General features: G+C 43.3%; 2 protein-coding genes across 10 annotated transcripts; one reads left to right on the plus strand and one right to left on the minus strand.

The window, feature by feature from the left end:
• Positions 1-687: 687 nt before the first annotated feature.
• Positions 688-15656, plus strand: TOMM20L (translocase of outer mitochondrial membrane 20 like). 4 transcript variants are annotated; one of them, XR_012645878.1, is made up of 6 exons: positions 688-1098; positions 4046-4089; positions 6557-6638; positions 7535-7677; positions 13519-14096; positions 14211-15656. XR_012645878.1 is itself a non-coding variant. In XM_074996280.1 (5 exons), the coding sequence occupies exons 1-5, from the start codon at positions 969-971 to the stop codon at positions 13558-13560; spliced, it is 441 nt and encodes a 146-aa protein (XP_074852381.1). In that variant the 5' UTR covers positions 688-968; the 3' UTR covers positions 13561-15656. The 4 variants fall into 4 exon arrangements, 3 of the variants coding, with proteins under 3 accessions (XP_074852381.1, XP_074852380.1, XP_074852382.1); XM_074996280.1 differs by having other exon boundaries at positions 13519-15656; XM_074996279.1 differs by lacking the exons at positions 13519-14096; positions 14211-15656 and adding an exon at positions 10505-10697.
• Positions 10670-23897, minus strand: TIMM9 (translocase of inner mitochondrial membrane 9). Of its 6 annotated transcripts, XM_074996287.1 has the most exons (6): positions 23814-23897; positions 22947-23068; positions 18881-18946; positions 18295-18390; positions 17077-17164; positions 11091-11221 (listed from the first exon to the last, which is right to left on the minus strand). In XM_074996287.1, the coding sequence occupies exons 3-5, from the start codon at positions 18917-18919 to the stop codon at positions 17081-17083; spliced, it is 219 nt and encodes a 72-aa protein (XP_074852388.1). In that variant the 5' UTR covers positions 18920-18946; positions 22947-23068; positions 23814-23897; the 3' UTR covers positions 11091-11221; positions 17077-17080. The 6 variants fall into 6 exon arrangements, with proteins under 6 accessions (XP_074852385.1, XP_074852383.1, XP_074852386.1 ...); XM_074996284.1 differs by lacking the exon at positions 17077-17164 and having other exon boundaries at positions 10670-11221; positions 18881-18940; XM_074996282.1 differs by lacking the exon at positions 17077-17164 and having other exon boundaries at positions 10670-11221.
• Between the last annotated feature and the right edge of the window lie 104 nt (positions 23898-24001).

Genomic DNA, 24001 nt, shown 5'->3' on the forward strand with positions numbered 1-24001 from the left:
CAGGACATGTTTCGCTATTTGCTCTATTATGTAACTGTTTTACAGGTTCTGTGCACTGGGAACTTGCTTGTGCCTAGCTTTTTTTAAACTTGCAATTTTTTCAGATTACCTACTAATGTATTCTCTTAAAATGCTTTTTCCACAGTATTTACCAATCCATTGTATTCACACCAAGAAATATTTAATTCGTGAAATGTTACCAATATGTTCTCTTCTTCAGCATTGATGCCTGAGGATATATTTTAAAAGGATATGTATTATAAGCGTTCATTCATATATGATCATATCTGCATATTGATGTATTGATATGAGTTAACTTTTGGAAATCTATCAACCCCCAAATTTCTATGAACCCATATCATTAGTCTCATTGTCTCTTTAGACTTAATTTTGCCAGTTTCTCTTGCTCTTAGAACCTGGGCCCGAAACTATGAGGGCTTTATTTTGACTCTGCTGCGCTCGTGGGTCTTTTCCCACGAAAGCTTATGCTCCAAAATATGTTAAGTCTATAAAGTACACCAGGACCTCTTACTGTTAGTGTAACTACCGGAACTTAACTGTCCAAACCCAAATTCCGCATCTAACCCCCTGCTGAAGTCTCACACCGGCTGTACGAGACGTGGGGTGGGGGCGGGGCTGTGGAGCTGCAGAAAGCTGCTCACGGGGGACAGCGGGAGGAGATGAACACTGCGAGCTGCCACAGCCGCGACGGCCACAGGCAGAGGCTAGAGAAGAGGGTCGCCCCGGCCAAGCAGAGACGGTGCGACAAAAGCTCCAGCGGGGAGAAGCGCCTGCAAGCGAGACAGCCCCTGAGCCATGGCCCTGCTGGGAAGCCCGGCACCCCCGGGCACAGGCCGTCCCGCAAGCAGGCCCGGGGGAGGGGAAGTCTCCCCGGCCAGCTCCGAGCGCAGGCCGGGGTGGGGGGAGGCGGCTCCCACCCAGCTGGGTTCCAGCGGGCGGCGACGGCCATGAGCGGCTGGGCCCGGCCCCTCCTCTTCCTGCTGGCTGGGGCCTGCGGCCTCGCCCTACTAGGCTACGGCGTCTACTTCGACCACCAGCGGAGAAGCGCCCCCGGCTTCCAGCGGAAGCTGCGCCAGAGTGAGTGTCCGCGGCGGGGCAGCCGTTGGCTAGGCCTGGGCCTGGGCCTGGGCCGCCCGCTCCCCTCAGCCTCCGGCCGGCGGGAACTCCCATCACCACAGCCGGGGCGGGGCGTAGCAACACCGCCGCTCCCAGGCTGGCTACCAGCAAGCGCCGCCCCCTCAGTGCCAGGCCTCGCCCCTCCCCGCGCGTGAAGGGATTGTAAGCGCCGCCCCCTCAGTGCCAGGCCTCGCCGCCATGGCCTGTGTGTGTGTGAGGGGTTTGCATGTCCCGCCCCCAGTAACGTCCCTCCGCCAGTGTGTGAAGGGGATATAAGCACCGCCCCCCCACTTCCTGCAGTCATCGGTCTCGCTGCGTATGGCCTGGGTGGGGGGAAGGGAGACTAAGCCCCGCCCCAGCAGTGCCCCTCCTCCCCGCTAGGCCCTGCCCTCCCCCCTTGGCCTGTGGGCCCCGCAGCTCTGTGCTTGAGGAGGCTGTAAGCGCTGCCACCTGCAGTTCCAGACGTTGCCTCCCATTGCATGTACCACCACTGTGCACATGAGGCGCTCCAAGCACCACCCGACCAGTGCAAGGCATCACCCCTCCATGGCCTATGGGTGCCCAGGCTGTGTGTATGTATATGGTGAGGAGGGGGCTCCAACCACCACCCCTATCAATGCGAGGCTTCACCTCTCCCTGGCGTGTGGGTCTCCAGGCTGCGTGTATAGTTATGGTGAGGAGGAGGCTGCAAGCACTGCCCCTAGCAATGCAAGGCTTTGGTCTGGGGAACTCTCTGCCACCATCTATGGGCACCCAGGCACAGTGTGTGTGGAGGTATTGGGGGGGGGGGGCTGCCTCTTGCAAGGATGGGAATGGGAGCTCCCCAGCAATCCAAGAGCTTTCACCAAGAAATGCAAAGTTTGGTCCCACACAAAGCGAGAGGGAACCAGGCTGAATTGATACCCTCACACTAGGCAGGTTCACGGCCTGTTTAGGATGGCCAACTGTCCCACCAGATGCCAAAGCGGATGCCATTGCTACAAATGACATCGGGTTGGGAAGGTTGCCAATCCAGTGCTCTGCACACTCCCACACATCTCAGAAATAATTATTGTCCACATAAATCCCATTTCACCACAGATGAGATTTTCAAACCTGCTTAAATCAGTCCTAATCTAGGTTTTATTTTCAACAGAGCCTTCGGCCCTAGTTGCACTGCAGCAGCTGGGGCAGGAGGCTAGAGATGGCAGCTGTAGTCCTGTAGAATAGGCACTACAGCCACTGAATGGATTTTGTTAATCTACTGAATGGAGAAGTAGTAGCTAGGTTGACAGAATTCTGGTTGTGATTGGGTGATGTTTACACTGGGGTTAGATTGCTTCAGCTATACAACATTTTTAAAAACCTTGAGGACTGCATTTTTAAATGTAGACCTGGCCTCAGCCACTACACGTTTTCTTTCTACAGGAACTTTGAAAAGAAAGCGTTCTTCCCGAAATGGGAATGGAAGAGTGTTGTTGAAAGGAATGTTGTGTTCTTTCAATTTACATTAGTGCCAAAGAACACTTTTTATGTGTAGATACCTCTCAGGATCTTTCGAAAGAGCCCCTTCTTTCAAAAATCTTTTGAAAGAACTTGCTAGTGTAGGTTCAGCCTAAGTGATGCACCCTCTGTTACCCATTCCCTGCCCTGACAAACAGAGGTTAGGGACACCATGCCTGCCTATTCTGGCAAATAGCCATTGATAGACCTATCCTCTGTGAACTTTTATCTCATTCTTTTTTTGACTTCTGTTACAGTCTTGGCCTTTACAACATCCTCTGGCAGGGAATTCCGTAGGTTAATTATGTGTTGTGTGAAGAAATACTTCCTTGAGTTTGTTTTAAACCTGCTGCTTATTTTCATTTGGTGACCCCTAGTTCTTATGTTATGGGAAGGAGAAAATAACTTTTCTTATATACTTCCTCCACACCAGTCATGATTTGATAGACCTGTACCATATCCCCACACTTAGTCACCTTTTTTCCAAGCTGAAGTCCCAGTTTTATTAATCTCTCCTTATATAGCAGCTGTTCCATACCCTAATAATTTTGTTGCCTTTTTCTGAACCTTTTCCAATTCCAATATATCTTTTCTGAGATGAGGCAACCACATCTGCATACAGTATTCAAGATGGAGGCATATAATGGATTTATATAAAGGCAATATGATATATTCTGTCTTATTATTATGTATTCCTTTCTTGATGATTGCCAACATTCTCTTCGCTTTTTTGACTTCTGCTGCACATTGAGAAGATGTTTTCAGGTGCCTAAAGATGAAAATCCCACTAGAGGACTAGCTACAACACTGTTTCTGCCCATCAGAAATTAGGCACCAAGATGGTTTGGAAAATCCCACTAGGTACCTAAATACCTTTACAAAGTCAGTCTTTAAGGTAACACTTTCAAAAGTGCTGAAGTGACTTTGGAGCAACAGGCCACGGCTTTTTGAAAAGTTAATTCCAGCTGCTTAATTGGCTAAATTCTGTGTTGAGCAAGATATCTGCAGAGAGTTTCTAGTAAAAGAGTTGAGCTCATTGACAGCATAAAACTGATTTGTCCTTTTAATTTGAAAATGTTCTGATGTACTAAATAAAGAATCAACAAATATCTATATGGGAAATTCAACTTCCTGTGCATCTCTCATTTTACAGAAGGTGTGACTTGTTATAGAAAATGTAACAGGACAATCAGTTCAAGAAGAGGTCAAATCATTTATAAACAAACAAAAAAGATAGATACAATTTAATTTCATAGATTTCTTTCTCACATCCCTGTCTTCCAACTATATCTGTTTCCCTGTTGAATGTAGTGGCATATATTAGATAACCTTAATTAAAAAACAATAACTATGGAGAAATGGACTTGACAATCTTTTTTGGAGTTCTGAACTGTTGGATGTTAAATGCACCATGTTATATTTACAGAAAGAAGAAAAGAACGTGAAAAGGCTAAAGAGCGCGAGGCTGAGGTAAGACCTTGTTTAAAAGTCACTTCAACTTAGTAGAAAGAATATTAACTTTTGGTTGTACTGATCTGAGTCAAAGCACAAAGGGAAATTAGGAACTTAATTCACGTTTGAGCCCTTTAAAAACTCTTATTACAGCAGAGGGAAGAATGGGATTATTGGTTAGGTGTAGTACCTGAAACTGTTTTTTAACAATAAAAATTTCAAGTTGACTGTGCCTCTTTAACTTGAATACATGTTTGAGTCTAAAGTTATTTTTGATGTGATAATTGATGTATTTGGGGAAGGGATAGCTCAGTGGTTTGCACCAAAATTGGCCTGCTAAACCCAGGGTTGTGAGCTCAATCCTCAAGGGGCCATTTAGGGATCTGGGTCAAAATAGATTTAAAATAAAAAAAAGGATGGTGTTTTATCATGACAAGAGGGCAGGGGACTGGACTAGATGATTTCCCCAGGTCTCTTCCAGCTCTACAAGATGTGTATCTCCATATACTAATTTGTAGCACACCTGCAGCTCACTTTTGCATTCACAAAATTTTAGCTAATCTTAATTTGTTAGAGAAAGTAGGTATAGTCTTAGGCTATGTCTACACTAGAAGCATCTGTCGACTCCGCAATCCACTCTTTCAACAGAGAGCAGCCAGATTGCCCTGCCCTCTATCGACAGAATGGCTGACTGGAAGCTCTGCACACAGGGCTGCCAGGTGAACCAGAAGCCCGCTCTGTTGACAGTAGTAGCTACATAGCACTTCTGTCGACAGAAGCATTATTCCTTAGATTTTCAAGGGATAACACTGTTGAGACAAGTGCAGAGTTCTGCTGAGACAGAACATTTTGTGTGTGTAGATGTGCTCTGAGTTATTTTGACAGAAGGCCCCTTCTGTCGACAAAACTCTCTAGTATAGACAAAGCCTTAGGGTACAATTACCTGCCATTAATACTTCCTCTCCTGTCCCACTTCCCAAGATGGGAGGATGTGAAGAGAGACTTTTGTATACCATGCAGTCCTGTAGCACTTTAAAGACTAACAAAAAAAATTCTGTTCAGAATTTTCCAGATCTGAAGAAGTGGGTCTGTCCCACAAAAGCTCATCACCTAATAAATTATTTTGTTAGTCTTTAAAGTGCTACAGGATTGCTGTTTTGTTTTGTGAAGATATAGACTAACATGGCTACCTCTCTGTGATTATATACCATGCCTTTGTGGGCAGCAGGGCCAACAGCCACCACAGGCCCCGGGCAAAGTGGGAAGGCGGCCAGACTGCCCTTGGCCTGGCTCCTTCTGGGGCCATGGAGTCAGCCCTTAGTGCCTCCCAGACCACAGCGCTGGACCAGTCTACACTACCCCCTTCGCTGTGCGGAGCAGCACTTACATAGCACTTCAGAGGGGCCCAGAGTTCCTGCCACCATTGCTGCTGAAGTAACAGCAGCTGCAGCCAGAACTCTGGGCCCCTTTGAAACACCATCAGCGGGCCTGTTTATGTGCATTCCCATGCTTCACTAGTCACATCCTCAGTCACTATTGAGATATTTTATCTCTGTCATAAAGAGAATGCAACATATGGGCTGTGTCCACACTAGCAAGTTGTTTTGAAAGATTTTTCGAAAGAAGGGGGCTCTTTTGAAAGAGCCCATGGAGCGTCTACACACAAAAAGTGCTCTTTCAAAAGTAAATTGAAAGAATGCGGTGCTCCTTTCAAAATCACTCTTCCTTTCCTGTTTCAGGAAGAGTGCCCCTTTCAAAAGCTTCTTTCTAAAGAAAATGTGTGTATATGCTCCGCAGGCCCATTTTTTCGAAAGAGCAGTCCTCATGGGACCTGATTTTTCGATCCTGGGCCCATTCTTTCAAAAGAGCAGGGCCTGCATGGACACTCTCTTTTGAAAGAGCAGATCACTCTTCAGATCCGCTTTTTTGTGTGTGGATGCACACTTTCGAAAGAAGTTCTTTCAGATCTTCCAGAAGCACTTCTTTCGAAAGATTGTAGTGTAGACATAGCCATGTATTCCAAAATTCAGTGCAGGGAACAACCTTGGCTTGCAGTGCTATAATCTACCCAAAGAACTGCCACAGCCCATCACCAATAAACATTTTATGCTAGCAGGCAGCACTGAAATAATTTTCACTAATATAACAAATTAAAATTATTCCCAACTCCAGATACAGAACCCTGTCAACAAATCTTTGTAGGTTTTTTTTTTGTTGTTGTTTTAAACACATTGTTTGAGCCAACTGTGGGAAAAGCAAAATGACCTCAGGAGCAGAGGAAGGAAATTGAAGATGTGTCAAAAAACACAATGATTTCTGGTGGTTTCACAAATTTAAGACTAATGGACAATTTACAAAACAGCACTTCTAATTTAATTGATTGAGAAATCTTTTTCCTATCTACCCCTTTTCACAGTAACTACACAGATGTCTTAGTTGCACAGATGCATCTTATTTCTAAACTAAAATTATTTTATATCTTCAGTTATGCAAGATGAAAAATATTGGAAGGGTACAAGAATTCTTTCTGCAAGAGGTGCAGCTGGGAGAACACTGGTTATCTAGAGGTGAGGACATAAGCATGGACTTTTGTCAACAACTGTGTGCAATGTGTATTGCATATTAATTTGTTAGAGGAAGTAGGTGTCCTGTTAGGGTACAATTACCTGCCATTAATACATCCTCTTGTTTGCTGGCTTGTTTTTCACAATGAGCTGCCTTGTAATGCTCAGCTGAAGTCAATGTGCAGTGTCATTTTAGTAGACAGAATTGTGGTGTCAGAACTCAAGCCTGTTGCATATGCAAAAGTCAGGCACTGTCTGCTCTCCTCACCTTTCACCATGGTGGGTAGCCCCAGGATTAATGTTGATACTGTTAGGAATGCCTGCACTTGAAAGTGTTTGAAAGGAGGTAGGGGAGGAAGCAAAGAGAAATGAAATTTCTATTATATTTGGAGAATTAAAATTTGTAACTTGATAAAAAAAAGGCTTTTGAAGAAACTTGGAGAGGCTTTAAAGTGAGTAACTTATTAAGGAACTGAACTTTTAACTCAGTATGTTTGAAAAGGCTATTTGTATTACATACCAGGCTATTTGTATTACATCCCAACCCTCTTTTCCTTCACTTTTCTCACTTCATCTTCCACCCTAAAGCACTTTCCCCAAAACACACAAACCCTGGCACTAGCCCAATCTCTTAAAGTTACTCTTCCTTTATTCTACCTAATTTGGGTAGCTAATCTGCCAAGCACTTATGGAAAACTGGGTTTGTGAGTAAGTGAACACTTGCAGAAGGCGATCTACTTCTTTAAAATATTTGACTTTTCATTGGAAAACTGGAGGAAAAAAAAGCAGAGGGTGTTTTAGGAGGATGCAGGAAATATGGAAAGTAATTCTTCCTGGGAGGAGGAAACATGTTTTCCAGTCAATTCCAAAATGTAGTTTAAAATATCAATGTGTTTCAGGAGAACATAAGAAGAGTGTGGAGCACCTCACTAATGCTATTTCAGTTTGTGCACAACCACATCAGCTACTGCAAGTCTTGCACCATGCACTACCACCACAAGTTTTTGAGATGCTTATGCAGAGAATACCATACACAAAACAAGTATGTATACTTTTAAAAAGATGAAGAGGAAACTTAGTGTTACACGTGCCAGACCCTGTATGTAGTCAGCGATATACATTGTAATAGATTGGGGGCTTGCAGATTGTTTTGTAGAGAACCATTGTTTGTACAGTAAACAATTTTCATTGGTTTTCTGCACTTTGGAACTCAGGCTACTGAGTTAAATCGTTTAAGCCATAAATTGTCAGGAAAATGCAGTATTTAATAGAAAGGAATCAATACAGAAGGATTAAGCAGGACTGAAAAAACGGAGGGAGAAAAAAAGATACTGAGCAGCATCTCCTTCTGCCTTTATGTCCTGTAGACAGCACTGAATTGACTATCCTTGTTTATTGGAATTTCAGCTCAGTTCTTTAGGAATACATGTCTGAAATGAACATCTACACCAAATGGAATTTAGCAGCCAGTTTGTTTAGTACAATGTTTCTCAACCAGTGGTAAGCATATCTCTATTGGTAATCAGTGGTCTTCCAGTTGGTACAGTACATCATTTCACTTAGATTTCTGCCTACTTTTATAACAGGCTACATAGAAAGCAGTAGCAAAATTTGTACAAAGTCAAATTTCATATATGATTTCTATATAGTGCGCTGTGTACTATAAACTGAAACATAAGTACAATATTCTAATTTGTAATTTCATTGCAAAACAGAGGAAGCAATTTTTCAGTAATAGCGTGATATAACACTTGTATTTTTATAGAAAGCATTTTATAGGTGACTAAGTGAGATGAAACTTGGAGGTACACAAGATAAATGCCTCTTGAAAGAGACACAGTTTGGAAAGGTTGAGAGCCACTGGCTTAGTGGATATCCTTTATCAGTTAAAATGAAAATAAAATAGTCTTGATTTTATTCACAGTAATATCATAATGGTTTTGTGTAACTGAACAAAGCATAGACCATATCCGTTCTGTACTCCATTCAGAATAAAGCTATTTGATAATGAAATAGCATTAAACTGTCATACTACTGCGTTAACAATCAGACTCAAGAATTAGTCACAGTAATAAAATGCTGTCAAAGGACCATTGTTTCCACTACCTTGAAAACACACACATACACAATATAATTTTTGTAAATGCTCATATTTTATCTTATCTGCTCATCAGCAGAAGATGCCATCTTGTGAACACCATATATTCTACTGGCATTCCTTCAAAGGAGTAGTATGCTGGGCAGCCTAGTAGTACTGTAGGAATAAGTCATATCCCATGTAATAAATATGAGCTCAGGTGCAACTTTTTGATTCTTTTTTTTCCATTGAGGGAAATATGCAAAAATAGTTTAATGCTGATAACTAACATGCTCCTGTGCCATTCATATAGGGGGAAAATATAGCCCAAATGCAACACTGGGATAAAGCTGCAGAACTTTGAGATTAACAGAGCTGTGCTAAATTGCATAAGTTTGTTATAGCAGCTGTCTGACCCCATACTGTAAAGGCAAATGCTACAGACTCATAGAGATGGAGGGCTGGAGTAAGAAATCACCAAGTTCAGACCCCTCTGCTGAGACATGAACAATAAACCAAGACCATTACTGACAGTGTTTGTCCAACTTGTTTTTAAATACCTTGAATGATGGGAATTCAGCCACCTCTCTTGGAAGCCTATTCCAGAACTTAATACAGATTGAACCTCTCTTGTCTGGCACCCTTGGGATCTGACTGGTGCCAAACAAGAGAATTTGCCAAACCATAGGAGGTCAAAATTGTCTACCAGCATCACCAATGCTTCCGCTTCTTACTGGATTCTTAGAAAACATTTAGGGGTAAATTAGAGCTAAATAACTGCACAGAACTCAGAGCCAAGACTGGTGGCTCTGCACAAATTTTATGGGACCTTGGGAAACTTGGCCATGCCCATAAGTGGCTAACTAAAGTCATGCCCATCTACAGATGTTGCGGACAAGAGGGTGCTGGACTAGAGAGGTTCTGCCTCTGTACCCTTGTAGTTGGAATGTTTTCCTATCTAGCCTAATTATCCTTTGCTGCAGATTAAGCTCATTACTTCTTGTTCCTACCTTCAGTAGACGCAGAGAACAAATGATCACTGTCCTTTTTTTTTTCCCTCAAAGCTTAAACATGCTCAATTGTTTTTAACCTTTCATCGTATCAGGTTTTCTAAACTTGGCATTATTTTTATCTCCTCTGGACTCTCCAATTTCTCATCATTTTTCCTGAAGCATGACACCCAGAATGGACATAATACTACAGCTGAGGCCACCCCAGTAGAGAGCAGAGCAGAACAATTACCTCCCACGTCTTATACCTATTAGTCCTGTTAATACAGCAAGCATGATGTTAGCTATTTTTGCAAATGCATCACGATATTGACTGAGTTTGTCATCCATGAACTGTGAACCACTGACAATTACTCTCTGACTATGGTCTTTCAAACACTGGTGCACCCACCTTATAGTAAAATGTCATGTAGATCATGTTTTCCTAGCTCATTTATGAGACTGTGATGTGGAACTGTATCAGGAGCCTTACTAAAATCAAGATACACTGTATCTACTGCTGTCTGCCATTCACTAAGCCTGTAATCTCATCAAAAAATGGAAATTAGGTTGCTTTGACATGCTTTGTTGACATATTCATGCTGGCTATTCCTTAAAACCATATTATTGTATGACATCCATCAGCCCTGGGGGGTCATAGCAGAAAACTGACAGTTAGGGAAGGAGCTTTCTGTAACCATTCTTGAACAGGCAAGGAGAGGAGATAAGACTTTCCCCAAACAATTATTCACATGTCCCTGCATGATGAGGTAATTAGTCACTAACTGTTATCTGTTTGTCAGCGACTTCAAGCAGCACTGAATGAGCAGGACTGTGCAGAAGAGGAGAAGGAATGAGAGATGACAGCACGGTTAAGGCAGGACTCTAGCTGTATAGCCTTTAAGTCCTTGTTCGGACAGGAAAAAAAGAAAAAACATAAAAACCGAACAGTTGCCATTTATTGTACTTTGATTAAATAAAAACACTTTGAAGACATTTTTGTATATACTTCTGTACAGCACTTTTTGCATTAAAATTAACAGTCATAGTGGAAGAAAAAAATGGTCCTCTCCCTCCCATACCCGCAATCTAAGGACCAGCATAACCAGTCTGCAGGTCTCTAGAAATGGCTGTATTGACATTATTCCATTGCACAGTAAAAAGGACCTCAGAAATAGGCTCTGTTCGCTAACTGGCCATTACCAATTCCTGGCATAGCCCATAACTGCCTCCCAAATGGTTTTCACTTGTCAGACGGTCTCTGAAACTCTGTTGTGAGCTGGTGGACACAGCCACGACAGTAGTAAGACCAGAATACCTCCACCTGTAATCCAACAAATATTGGCATTGCTTTACAGCAAGCTTGGAATAGAATTCTCTTTTGTTTAACGAGGTTGCCCCAGAAGTCCTGCTTTGGCTGCTAGAGCTTCATTCTGCTGAATATGATACTCCTGAAATCTCATGGATATCCTCTGCGTCATTTTTAAATATTTCTGTAAGCAGTGTTCTGAGCATGTAATCTACAGGAAAAGAGAGACAAGGGAGACACACAATGATTAAAAGGAAAACGACAGAAGATTGTTTATGATCGCTTATGATTAGGTGAATACTCTTGTGCCCTATGCTCATGCCACCTTCAGCACCAAACTCACTGCCCAGCCTGTTTTTGATGGGGAAAAAATGGCAAGTTTAGTTTTCAAATAAAGTATGAAAAGTGGAGTTTTCTTTTGCTATTGATGCATTTAAATAGAAAACTACCAAAAGAGAATCTTTTTTAAAATAAATGTTACGTCCCCCACTCTTATCCCTCCAATCTTCTGAAATAAAACTAAAAGACTACGTCTATACTAGCCCAAAACTTCAAAATGGCCATGCCATAATTCAGCACCTCATTAGAATGCTGGCAACCGCGGCACTTCGAAATTGATGTGGCTCGCTGCCGCACAGCTCGTCCAGATGGGGCTCCTTTTCTAAAGGACCCCAGCAACTTTGAAATCCCCTTATTCCTAACAGCAGATAGGAATAAGGGGATTTTGAAGTTGCCAGGGTCCTTTTGAAAAGGACCCCCATCTGGACGAGCCAAGTGGCAGCGAGCCGCGTCAAAGCGCTGCAGCTGCCGACGTTTTAATGAGGTACTGAATATGTATTTCAGCGCTTCATTAGTAAACTTGGAAATGGCCATTTGCATGGCCACTTTGAAGTTTTGGGCTAGTGTAAACACAGCCATAGTATTTTACCTTTGGGCAAAGGCCAACATTGTATCAGTCACTGTTTCAATAAATTCTGTTCCAACTGTCTACTTCCCAGGGCAGCCAAACATGGCCTACTATATTCCTTATTCATTGTAGGTTTCTCTTGGGATCCCTCCAACTATCTACCACTTGTGGTGTCTACTCAATTTTCCCTAGAGCTGCTGTAATATCTCTTGTCATTCTGTGTTTCTGCTGGCTGGGATGGTACTAAAAGTACTACACACATTCCATGTTCTGCATCACTTTTGCAAAACTGGTTTTACCTGTCTAGATTCTGCAAAGTATTGTAAGATTCCAAAATTATTCCTTGCCCGTGTTGCACTTATATGTTTTACAATGCTTTCAATCTAGCTGCCATTATCAAAAATGAACTGATAGTTCTACTGAAAGCATACAAGACTCAGACACAATGGGAACAGGACCAGTTTGTCATCACGGATAAACTAGGCATTGTTTTGATCATGCTTAGAATAAAATAAATGGGGAAGAGACATCTAAACCGGGGCGAATAAATGTTTTACATCAGGCCACTTTTTGCCTTGCAACTAGCAGGGCTCCTCCAACCTGTCCAATGAAATCCAAACCGACAGAAATCTAGGTCATATTCATATTAAAAAAACCCTCTTTTGGCACATGTAAAAAAATAAGTAAGTAAAATGTTATGCTGTTGCCCCTGTTCATCTCGAGAGACGGTGGTCAGCAGCAGTGGTGAGGCTCTATGGGCAACGGTTGAGTCTGCAGCTTCTCTTGTGGCATAGTGAAATATTAGATTTCCACGGGCAATTGCAACCACCATATGTCAGTCTATTTCCAAATTCTTGAGTCAGAATTCTTCCTTCTAAGACAAAGTTCTTTCATGTGGCTTGCACATATACTATCTAAGGATGACGTGCCCTGTCGTAGCAGTCATTGCCAGGTACTTCAATCTGATGATGTAGATTTCCAGGATTTTGGATCGATGTTGAATTTTTTCGTGTCGTTTTCGCATGTATTGTTAAATCTTAGCTTTGGTCTTCCTCTTGATCTCAACCCACATGACAGTTCATCGAAAAGGATTTCTCTGGGAAGACGTTCACCATCCATTCTTCTCACATGACCAAGCCATCATAGTTTTCTGCTGTTGAGGATCACTAGGAGGCTGGGCAGGCCAGATCTTGACAGGACATCTGCATTTGAAACTTTATTTTGCTAGTTGATAATCATAATTCTGTGAAGGCAGCAAAGATGGAAGCTGTTTGTTTTTTTCTCCTGGTTTGAGTAGGTGGTCCATGCCTCAGAACCATAAAATCAGGATATTCAATACTCATTCCTGATTAGATTAGTATATTTGTTTTCACTGTCAGCTTAGAATTGTTTTATGCTCATTTCATAAGTGTGCCAAAAATTGTAGCTGTCTTCCCGATTCTGATGTTCAGTTCTTCGTCCATGGATAGGTTTGCAGTGACAGTAGATCCAAGGTAACAGAATTGTTGAACCACATCTAATGGGCTGTTATCCAGAATGACATTGGGTTGCTGAGGTATACGTTGAGTGAATACAACTATTTTCTTTATGTTTATGTCAAGGGAAAGCAACTTGCAGGCTGTGGACAGAGAATCCATGAGTGACTGTATCGTGTCTTCGTTATGAGCGACGACAGCTGCATCATCTGTGAAGAGGAGTTCCCTGATGAGGATGTTCTTGACCTTAGTTTCAGCCTTGAGTCTTGCCAGGTTGTAGAGAGAGCCATCTAATCTTGTGTGGAGAAATACAATCGCTGTGTGAGTTTTGAAATGTGCAATTTCATAGAACTGAGAAGAATATGCCGAAGAGGGTAGGGGCAAGGACACACCCTTGGTTGACTCCACTGTTCGTTGCAAATGGTTCTGACGTAGATCTATCATATTGCACTGTTGCTTTCATGTTTTTGTGAAAGTATATTATGAGCTTGAGTAGGGTCGGTGGGCAGCCAATCTTGGTTAATACTCTGTATTGTCCTGATCTACTGACTGTGTCAAACACCTCCGTTAAGTCCACAAATGCTATGAATAATGGCTTTCGTTGTTTTCTGCATTTTTCCTGTAGTTGTCAAAGTGAGAAAACCATGTCCATTATTGACCTGCCAGCCTTGAAGCCACATTATGTTTCTGGATAGACTCGATCTGTGAGTTTTTGCAGGTGTTTGAGAATGACACGGGCAAATGCTTGGCCTGTGATGCTCAGTAATGAGTTGCCTGTGTAGCTGTTGCAGTCACCGTTGTTGCCTTTGTTTTTCTAGAGAGTGATGATGTTTACACCCTTCATGTCATGTGGGATATCACCTGCTCTCCAACATTTTAAGAGTAAATCATAGACAAAGGGGAAGAGCACAGCCTTGTTTGCCTTCAGGACTTCAGCTAGAATTCTGTTATTTCCTGGTGCTTTTCCATTGGAGAGAGCATCAAAAGCTTGAGAAAGTTCCTCCACTATAGGCTCTGCATCTAGCTTAGACACTGCTGGAAGAGTTGGGATGAGGTTGTCAAGTTCAGGTTGTATTGTAAGCTCATGGGAATAAAGGCCTGAGTAGTGTTCCACCCAACTGGACATCTGCATTGATGTCGCCAAGGATTACAGTTGTTCACCAGTTGGAAAGGAGTCTATAACTTTCTGAAGATTATAATAAAAGCAGTCCTTGTCTTCGATGCACAACGCCAACTTGGGTGCATAAGCACTGAAGAGGCTGACATATCCTGACTTGGTGCAGAGCTTCAGGGATATAATATTTTCCAATTCAGTTGTGGGTGTATTGATAGATTTCAGCAGATTGTGACCCAGCATCTGCCAGCCTGGTTTCCTCGAGAGCAGCAACGTCAATGTTCTGTTTGTGTAGCTGTTGATCTATGACTGCTGTTTTGCATATTGAGTCAGTGTTTGTAAGGTCATGGGCAGATTCAAGTCCCAGACACATGGCCCTCATATTCCAGCTACCGAGTTGGAGGAAAGTTGATTTATTATCTTGTTTTTTGGCGGGTACACCATTTCCATCTACTTTTTGATTTTTGGTCTATCTCCATGCACCCAATGAGGAAGGCAGATGCGGCGGGTCAGCACCTTATTGACCGGGGGCTCCCCAGCTTGAGGCGGGTGATAGCTGATCAGTGGAGCCCTGCGACTCCTCCAACTGATGAAAGTGACCTGTGGTGTCCTCCTCTTTGCCAGTTGAGGAGGGCTTATAACCCGTAACTGCCACTTCCCATGTTTCCATGCCATTAGCAAGGATGGAGTGTCCTCACCATTTGGCACCCTCTTACATGCTGCATTGCCTGGGCTAGCGTTTGAAGCAAGTGCATTGTCCAAGCAGCACTGTCCCCCTCTCGGTCGCCCCAGTTGGATCCAAAGGAAAGACAGAAGTCAGTACGTTTAGAACTGAGGTGACTGCAAGGAGATGCAGGAAAGCAGGTTTGAAGAATCCTCCCTGCTAACTGCCTTAGGGTCTCCATCCTGGACTGTCTGTTTGGATTTACTCCCGTAGCCTTCGATCTCCCGAACTTACCCACAGGGCAGTGGGGAATTTTCTGACAGGGTTGTCTTCGCTGGGGTGAGGTAAGAAGTCATGCTCCCTTGGATGCCAGTGACCAAATTATGGTTCATGTGACATTTGGATTAACCAAAGTAATCCAGGGACCCAAGTATCCCAGACCCTCATCTCATGCAGAGTGAGGGGGCAGAAGCTGCTCCGTCCGCCCATCCGCCATCACGCTCAGGGGTCTGCACTGCCGACCTGGCACCCATAGGCTGCTGGCGCTGCTGCTGCTACCCCTGCTTGGGCTTGCGGAGGACCATGTGAGCAAGAAGAAATAAACACATGGCAAACAGCAAGGAGATCTGGGCCAGCTCAATCCTCCTCACCACCACCTGCTCCCCTGTCACTGAGCTCCGCCCGTTGTCTGCAACCCCAACCTCACCCCCATGCTGTCCCTCTTCCAAATGCCCCCCTGCCAGCAGCCCCTCTGCACTCCCCAGCTCGGTCCACTCCCAAACACCCCCATGCCAGCAGCCCCCTCCCGCACCATCTATCCCTGCCCACTCTCAACCTCCCCCCGGCACAGCCCCCACCTCCTGGCCCTGCCCACTCTCAACCCCCCCCCCCCCCCCCGTTCACAGCCTTCCCACACACACCTCTAGCTCAGCCCACTCCCAACACTCCCCTGGTTGCAGCCCCCACCCCAGCCTGGCCCATTCCCAGCACCTCTCTGCCCCCAGCCCTCCCCCCCAGCACCCCACGATCTGGCCTGCTCCCAACACCCACCGGCCCGGTCCCACTAACCTGCCCCCCAGGTAAGTTAAGGACTCACTGCTGCTGCAGCCTGGAGAAGCCGCCAGTACCTCCAGCTGTACATAGAAAAGCATCTCCAGCCGTGCGCCCACAGCTACGTGCCTCCAGCCATGCACTGCAGCTCCCACCACACCCTCCAGCCCACTTGCTCCATCCCTTGCACCCTCCGGCCCGGCCCACTCCCTCCCTCCCACCTTCCAGCCCATCCCAGCCCACTCCCAACACTCTCCTGGCCAGCTCCCAATACCCAACCCAGCCCAGTCCCCGAAACCCCAGCCTGCCGCACCCCCCTTCCCAGGTACCGCTGGGTGCAGCCCAGAGGAATGAGCCTCCACCAGAGCCACCAAGTAGCATGTAAAAAAAAATGTATGAATACGTAAGTATATAAATGTAAACACGCACACATAAAAACAGTAACGTTTCAACATTTTTAATGAGATGGATGAGCTTGAGACCCAGCAGCTGATTGTGCTGCACCACCCCTTATGAAATGTCATGCCCCCCACTTTGCTCACCCCGATCTAAAATGTTGTTCTCTGGGCATCAGCTGCCTTGTAAACCCCGTAAAGCAGGAGTGAACTCTAGTTGAACAACTATCATGAAGGAGCCTGGAACATTTCCAAACCATTGCTCCAAGAGGTATTGTATTCAAGGTGTGGTGCCCTGGGAAGATTATGTTTTTAACCGGCCTTGTTGTGTGGAAAAAAAGTGACCAAAGAAGATTTTTTTCAAAAAAATTATGGTATTGCTCTTAGGAGATTCCTGGAAGCTTTTGATTTTTTACATATATGACACTAAAACTTGAATAGGAACATAGGAGTTGCCATACCAGATCAGACCAGTGGTCCATCTAGTCCAGTATCCTGTTTCCAATAGTGGCCAATTGCCAGATGCTTCATAAGAAGGTGCAAGAAACCCTGTAATGGACAATTATGTAATAAATTGCCCATAAAGAAAGTTTCTCTCTAATTCCCATCTGTTAATGACTGGCTCATATTCTATAGCATGGGGGTCCCCTTACAAAATGCAAAATGAAAATGGCTAGCCACAGGCTGTTGTTTAAACCCAAAAATCTAAAAAGGCTCCACAAACACAATCCCTTGGGATTCTCACTCTTGGATCACAGCTCTTTACAAAAAGACCAGGAGAAGTCTCAAGTTTTATCCCTGAGGAGTAGCAGGATAAAGGCACAAGTCTGATCATCACATGCCACATCATCTCTGTAGGCTATAAATGTTGCCTCCAAAATATTTGTCAATTCCTTTAAATTGTATAACACCCCATATGGCTAAAACAATTGAAAAATACTTTAGCATTTAAAAGTGCCCCCAAAACGACACAAACAGTGCAAAAAGAAAACCACTCTCTAAAGAGGATGATGCCAAACTCAAAGGGGGGGGTGGGGAGTGGGAGAGTGAGCATGCCAGGAGATTCTCTCTTCAGTGAAGTAGTTTGCTGGTCTTTAAAGTGCTACTTGACTGCTTTTTGTTTTGATAGATTACAGGTGAGTAATATTCCCTTCTCTGAATGGGAAGAGGCTCTAGGAATGCCCCAGAACAAAACACTTTATTGCTGCTTGTTGCAGCCTTACAAGGCAAATGCCAATGAAAATGCCAGTGGAAACAGAGAGGTTATCTGCACAGATGTGAAGAAAATAAGCAGGAAGATGCTGCCCTCTGTGGTCTGACGTGTAATGCCTTGCAAAGCACCTGGCATGCACTTTGTTCCACTACTGGCCTCAGGGGAGTCAACATTTTCAAAAGCAGTACCCTGGGAGTGGTACTGTTTGCATGAAAGGGAGCTAAGATAAACGAGCGAGATTCCAATCAGATTACCATCTACACCGAAAGAGAACTACAAATATGTCACTGTCTATTCCTTCCATTAACATTGCTCACTTGCAGGTTGCACATATTCTAAAGGAGCCATAACTTCTTGCATTTTAGTTTAACTAGTTTATCAGATCAAAACCTTCAAAACTGATTATCAAATTCAAACTTCATCATACAGTATTTGCACAAACAAGAAACATGCAACACAGACATACCTCTTCTGATTTAACCTCTCTACTAGTGAAATCTTTCACACAATCCAGGAAACAGGTTTCTGTAAGTTTATTGTATGTCCCAAGAAACTCCTTGAACTGTAACAAATTGAACATACATTCAATATTAAAAGAGAGAACATTTTCAAAGCTTCCCCATGTATAGCATGCAATAGCTGCATGTACCATTCAGTGACATTAAGAGAACAGACTACTCATTTAAAGTGAAAAGTCACCAGCTGTAATTTCATTCAATGCAGTCACATCATTTGATGCTGATAATTATTGTTCACCTAGATTAGATGTTATTCCATGATTACTGAAATAACAAAATCTTGGCTACCTTTAGACTGTTCGCAATTCATAAAAGGAAGTTAAACTACAATTCAGGCAACATTTTACTTGGTAACTAATGGGGGAAAACAATGCATTTCATATATACATGCTAATAACTTTCCCTACCTTTGAAAATAAAGTGCTGGAACCTCTTGAAACTAGTTTACATACAACTCCATTGCTAAACTTCCGTGTATTGAGGTAAGGTAAGATTCTCAAAACCATCATTTATTAATACAATACTGCAACCTACCTGTTTGATCTGATCAGATTCTGATATTTGCCCAGCCATATTCTATTGGTCTGCAGTCACCTAATGCTAAGATAAAATTGTGTCATAATTCACACCAAAACACACAAAGAAGAAGTATAACAGTTGAAGGCTGAATAAAACACTGCCCCTTCCCTATGTGTAGTCACATATAACTCTGGTTTCAAAGAAACAAGTGGCTGCTCTGTCTTATGTCTCCAGCATGATGTGCAGCTAACAAAATATTACAAGGACAGGCCTACATTTGATTTAAAAAAAAAAACAGCTTCTGGTTAAATTTAGTTCAAATTTTACATCTGGTAAAAATAAAGTTTTATAAAATCTAAAATAAATACCAATAATGCTCTGATTTGTAAATTTAAGTTTTGTATAATCTAATTGCTTCCCTTTTGCAAATAACAACTTAATGGGCTTGTCTACACTACCACCTTCCTTTGAAGGAAGGATGGTAATTAGGGTGTTGGGAGTTTACTAATGAAGTGCTGCTGTGCATAGGCAGCACTTCATTAAGCAAATTCCTCCCCCCGCAGCAACTTCGAAGTTTTAAACTTCAAAAGTACCGGCATGTGTCTAGCAGCACCTCACCCGTCGGTACTTCAAAGTGCCAGGGCAACTTCAAAGTCCCCTTACTCAGACCATAGTTGTGCCAGCAAGGCCTAGTGTAGATGCAACTATAAACAAGTGGCAAAACTTTAACAGCAAACAAAAGCTCTGGATCAGTCATATCAAGGCTGGTGTAACAGTGGGAAGAAGGGAAAGAAAAGAAAGTGAATTCCAGGGTTAAAGGCTAGGTGTACATTGGGGAAGAAGTCCATTTCAGATACGCAACTGTAGCTATGGCAACTGCGTAGCTAGAATTGAAATGTCTGAAACTGACTTACCAGATTGTCTTCACTGAGAGAAAAAACTATTCACTGAGGGAAACTGATGGGAGAAATGCTCCAGTCAACCTCCTTTACTCCTCACAATAGCAAGGAGTACAGGGGTCGACTGCTGACCCCAGACAGATCCATTTTGTGTGACTCTACGAGACGCAGTAAATTAAACTCTAGGGCCGTGTCTACACTAGCCCCAAACTTCGAAATGGCCACGCAAATGGCCATTTCGAAGTTTACTAATGAAGCGCTGAAATGCATATTCAGCGCTTCATAAGCATGTGGGCGGCCACGGCACTTCAAAATTGACGTGGCTCGTCCCGACGGGGCTCCTTTTCGAAAGGACCCCGCCTACGTCAAAGTCCCCTTATTCCTATCTGCTCATGGGAATTTTGAAGTGCCGTGGCCGCCCGCATGCTAATGAAGCGCTGAATATGCATTTCAGTGCTTCATTAGTAAACTATGAAATGGCCATTTGCATGGCCATTTCGAAGTTTGGGGCTAGTGTAGACGTAGCCTAGAAGAGCAACCCTAACTGGGTTGATCTTCCGCATAGTAGAAGTAATAGTATAGCCAAGCTCAGAGGCTCTTTCTGAGAACATACTCCCCCAGTCGCCCAACGTGAAAATCTGCAAACTGGTAGCTCAAGCATCTGAGCAGATCTCATCTGTAAGTGTTGAGCATGTAAGACGAGGCACTCTCTATTATCTGCACTTGCAACTGATCGACAAAACTTTTGTTGTTCTTGGATGCTTAACACCTCCTCCCTTGAATGATAAAAATTTTGCTGTGTCCAGTGCAAATGCTGCTTCATTGGCAGGAACCTTATACTCAGATACTTACAATCCAGTGCACAAGATCAGTGGGCCAGATTCAGCCCTGAAGTAAGTACATACAGCTCCTTAATGGACCTTCCTTCCACCGAGTTCAGTAAGTACAGTGCTGAATTTGGTTTAGTGTGGCTGAATGTTAAAGATCTATTAGAAGCATCTTGAGGCAATTCTAAGCATATGCAACAAGTAATTTTAAAAATTAAACAGCTTCTCATTTTTTTTTCCCTTTGGGTGGTCTCCAAAGTATGGACTAGGCCTTACCCCATGCAACTGGTGATCTGACAAGGTCACAATCCTAGGTGCAAAGGGTACACAAAAGGCAGATTTCTCTTAATCCCTACTTCCTGATATTCACTGTCTCCTTCAGTTCTCACCATCAACAACACTTTGATTTATTTCCCACCTTGTGTTCACTGGGCAAATTCCAGACTGATATGAATAGATAAAATACCAATGAAGTCTTTGCAGGCAGGTGAAAGGGGTCTGAATTTGGCCCTTTTTTCCATCCAGTTCTTAGTTAGTTAATACATTTATTATCCTTTATGGGAAACAGTTGTTCTGCTTGGAATTCCCTATTTGCTCCTAGCTTTGAAATTGCATCCTCCCGTTTCCGAATTTCTTGCCACGGTGATATCAGATGTATTAATCCCTTTTATGGATTTTGAAAGCCTGTCATTTTGCAGTCTCTTCTCTTGCATCAACAAATTACGAGGAAAAAGTTAACCTGTATTTTTCAGACAGCCTTTTTTTTGGTCCTATTGAATCCTGCATCTTTTTCAAATGAAATAATATGTTCCCTTTTACACCGTAACCACCAAATAATGCACTCATTTTACACACTTCATTTTTGCTGCCTAACTGGAGCTGATTATTTTAAATAACTTCTTTTTTATGCCTTCAGATACCGTAGTTAACTAGATGCCCCAGATTTCTCCAGAAGACATAAATAGTTACGTGGTGTGGTGTGGACATAAAAACTATATTGTTACATGGCTGCACTTGGGGAAAAAAAGCTGTTGCATGGATCCATCTCAACCATGTTTGTTTGTTGTATAAGTCTCATGAAAGTATGTTACAACTGGTTACAAAAATAGTTGTAATTGTGAGCTGAAACAGTAGCTGTAAATGTGTATTATGAAGATGAAGTGGAAAGAAGAGTGACAACACACATTATGAAAATCCATACTTAAAGTATTGTATGGCGAACCATAACGACTTAGTGGATAAGGCACAGGACTTGTACTCTGGAAACCTGGGTCCCATATTTTAGCTTTGCCACTATATTGGTGGGTGGTCAGTGGAAAATAATTTTAGCTCCCTATGGCACAGTCTTCTTTTTGTCTGTAAATCCAGGACAAAATACTCTGATATCTTTTGCTTTTGGAGCTATGGATGAAAATCACAATGTAAGAGCTAGATATTAGTGGAAACTGCAGTATAAAGCCATAGCAGTTGGTAGAGATTTAATACCTGAGATATGTTTACCATAGATACTGAAGGGTTCATTTTTTCTTCCTAAAGTAGCTACTTTAAGAGCTCTTTGAATCATCCTCTGAACATTTAGTGGAAGGAGATAAATTCCTCAAACAAAATAGAAAATATTTTCCTTTTTCCACTTTGGTTGTTTTTACTTAATTTCTTAAAAAATCCCACACACATTATCATAGATTCATAGACTTTAGAAAATGATCATGATGGTCCCTTCTGACCCTCATCTGACCACCTGCACATTGCAGGTTACAGAAACTCACCCACTCGCTCTTGACATATATACAGTGATATGATATTATATAATTTCTACAGAAAATTATTAAAACGTACCATAAAAATAACCATGAGATAAACATTATATTGTGGACAAGTTCTCTGAGCTGTTGTTATAAGAAAGGTGAGACTACATAATCACAATTGTTCCTTCTAGTTTTGGAATATATTAAAAAACCCAAATACTGGTACTAAAGGTTCAACCTCTCTAATCTGGCACTCTCAGGATCTCACCAGTGCTGCACTACAGAATTTACCAGACTGTGGGAGGTCAATATTGTCTAGCAACTTTACCAACACTTCCACTGCTTACTGGGCTCCTATAAGAGATTTGGGGTAAATTACAGCTAAATAACTGCACAGAATACTGAGAGCCAGGACTGGTTGCGAAAACAAATTTTGTGGGACTGTGGGAAATGTGGCCACGCCCCTAACAAGTGTTTGTCCAGCTAACTAAAAACCGTGCCAGATTACGGATGTTGCCGGATGAGAGAGTTCCAGATTAGAGAGGTTCAACCTGTATCCTATTCATATATGATGCATGACCTTGTGCGTAAGTTATCACAAAGCTCTTACAGTTCTACACCTATCTTGTGATATCTCATGTAGTCCCCTGCTACTGGTAGGGCCTCAAATCCCTGGTGCATCAGGATCCCACCTATCTTTGGTCTTTGGAAAGAGGAGTCTAATCCAGGAGTCTGCAACCAAAACAGTGAAAAGAGCCATTTTTTTCAAATTCAGTTAGAAATTCAATACTTCCAAAAGCCACAATGCATGTAAACAAGAGTCCTAAATAAATAATGTCATACCATGCTTTCTGTAACTCCTATTTTAAGAACAGAACACACACAATGCCTTAAATGCTATAACCATGAATATGTTTACAGCAATTTTCCAAAATGCTAAATTTATTTCAGGGTTTTAGATCACTATACCATCTGAGCCCTTGCCACACAAAATGCTAGCAATGACAGTCTTTCGTGGTCTCTATGGAGTCTTTAGTTTTTCTGCCTGAAAAAGGAAAAAACAATAATCTCGTTTGAAAATTTCTGCCGGAGCCAGATCTCTCGACCTGCCACTCTGTTCCCTGGGGGACATGAGTAGCCTGGAGCCGTAGACCCGAGAAGCAGCCACATTAGGAGGAAGGCGGTCACTGCCCAGGACTCTCAGCGGAGAGTCCCATTCCCTGATAACAAGACACTTGACGAGGGGGCGATAGAGAGCCCCAAGGCCCGACACTCCTGTCCTGACCATAAACCCCCAGCAAGCGGGGAGCACCACCGCCCCCCGCAGTGGGGAAACTGAGGCACAGCTGTCCGTCACACACACACAGGGCCACCGATGGGACCCAGGACTCCTCACTCCTTGGCCTCCTCGCCCTCCCCCCAGCACCTCACAGCCTGCCCCTGGTAGGGACACCAGTGCCTGCCCCGCACTACTCACATTCTCTGCACCAGGCACCTCTCCGCCACCCCGAACACGTGGGGAACCAGCAGACTCGGCTCCTTCTTCCGGTCCTCACATTCGTTACGTTTTATCCCGCCCTCCGCGTGAGAACGAATCAGCACATAGAGATTACCTGATACATTTACTTTACCCCGCAGAGCAGCATGGTGTAACATTGTAAAGTG

The sequence above is a fragment of the Carettochelys insculpta genome, chromosome 6 (genome assembly GCF_033958435.1).
Source record: "Carettochelys insculpta isolate YL-2023 chromosome 6, ASM3395843v1, whole genome shotgun sequence".
NCBI classification, from domain to species: Eukaryota; Metazoa; Chordata; order Testudines; family Carettochelyidae; genus Carettochelys; species Carettochelys insculpta.

Bases quoted from the DNA above. Each gene is read 5' to 3' on its own strand.
- TOMM20L (XM_074996279.1), top strand. From the start codon at position 969: ATGAGCGGCTGGGCCCGGCCCCTCCTCTTCCTGCTGGCTGGGGCCTGC. The intron at 1,099-4,045 runs GTGAGTGTCCGC...TTATATTTACAG, and splicing joins CCAGCGGAAGCTGCGCCAGA to AAAGAAGAAAAGAACGTGAA. The intron at 4,090-6,556 runs GTAAGACCTTGT...TTATATCTTCAG, and splicing joins CTAAAGAGCGCGAGGCTGAG to TTATGCAAGATGAAAAATAT.
- TIMM9 (XM_074996284.1), bottom strand. From the start codon at position 18,919: ATGGCTGGGCAAATATCAGAATCTGATCAGATCAAACAG. The intron at 18,391-18,880 runs GTAGGTTGCAGT...AATTTGTTACAG, and splicing joins AATCTGATCAGATCAAACAG to TTCAAGGAGTTTCTTGGGAC. The intron at 11,222-18,294 runs GTATGTCTGTGT...CTTTTCCTGTAG, and splicing joins GAGAGGTTAAATCAGAAGAG to ATTACATGCTCAGAACACTG.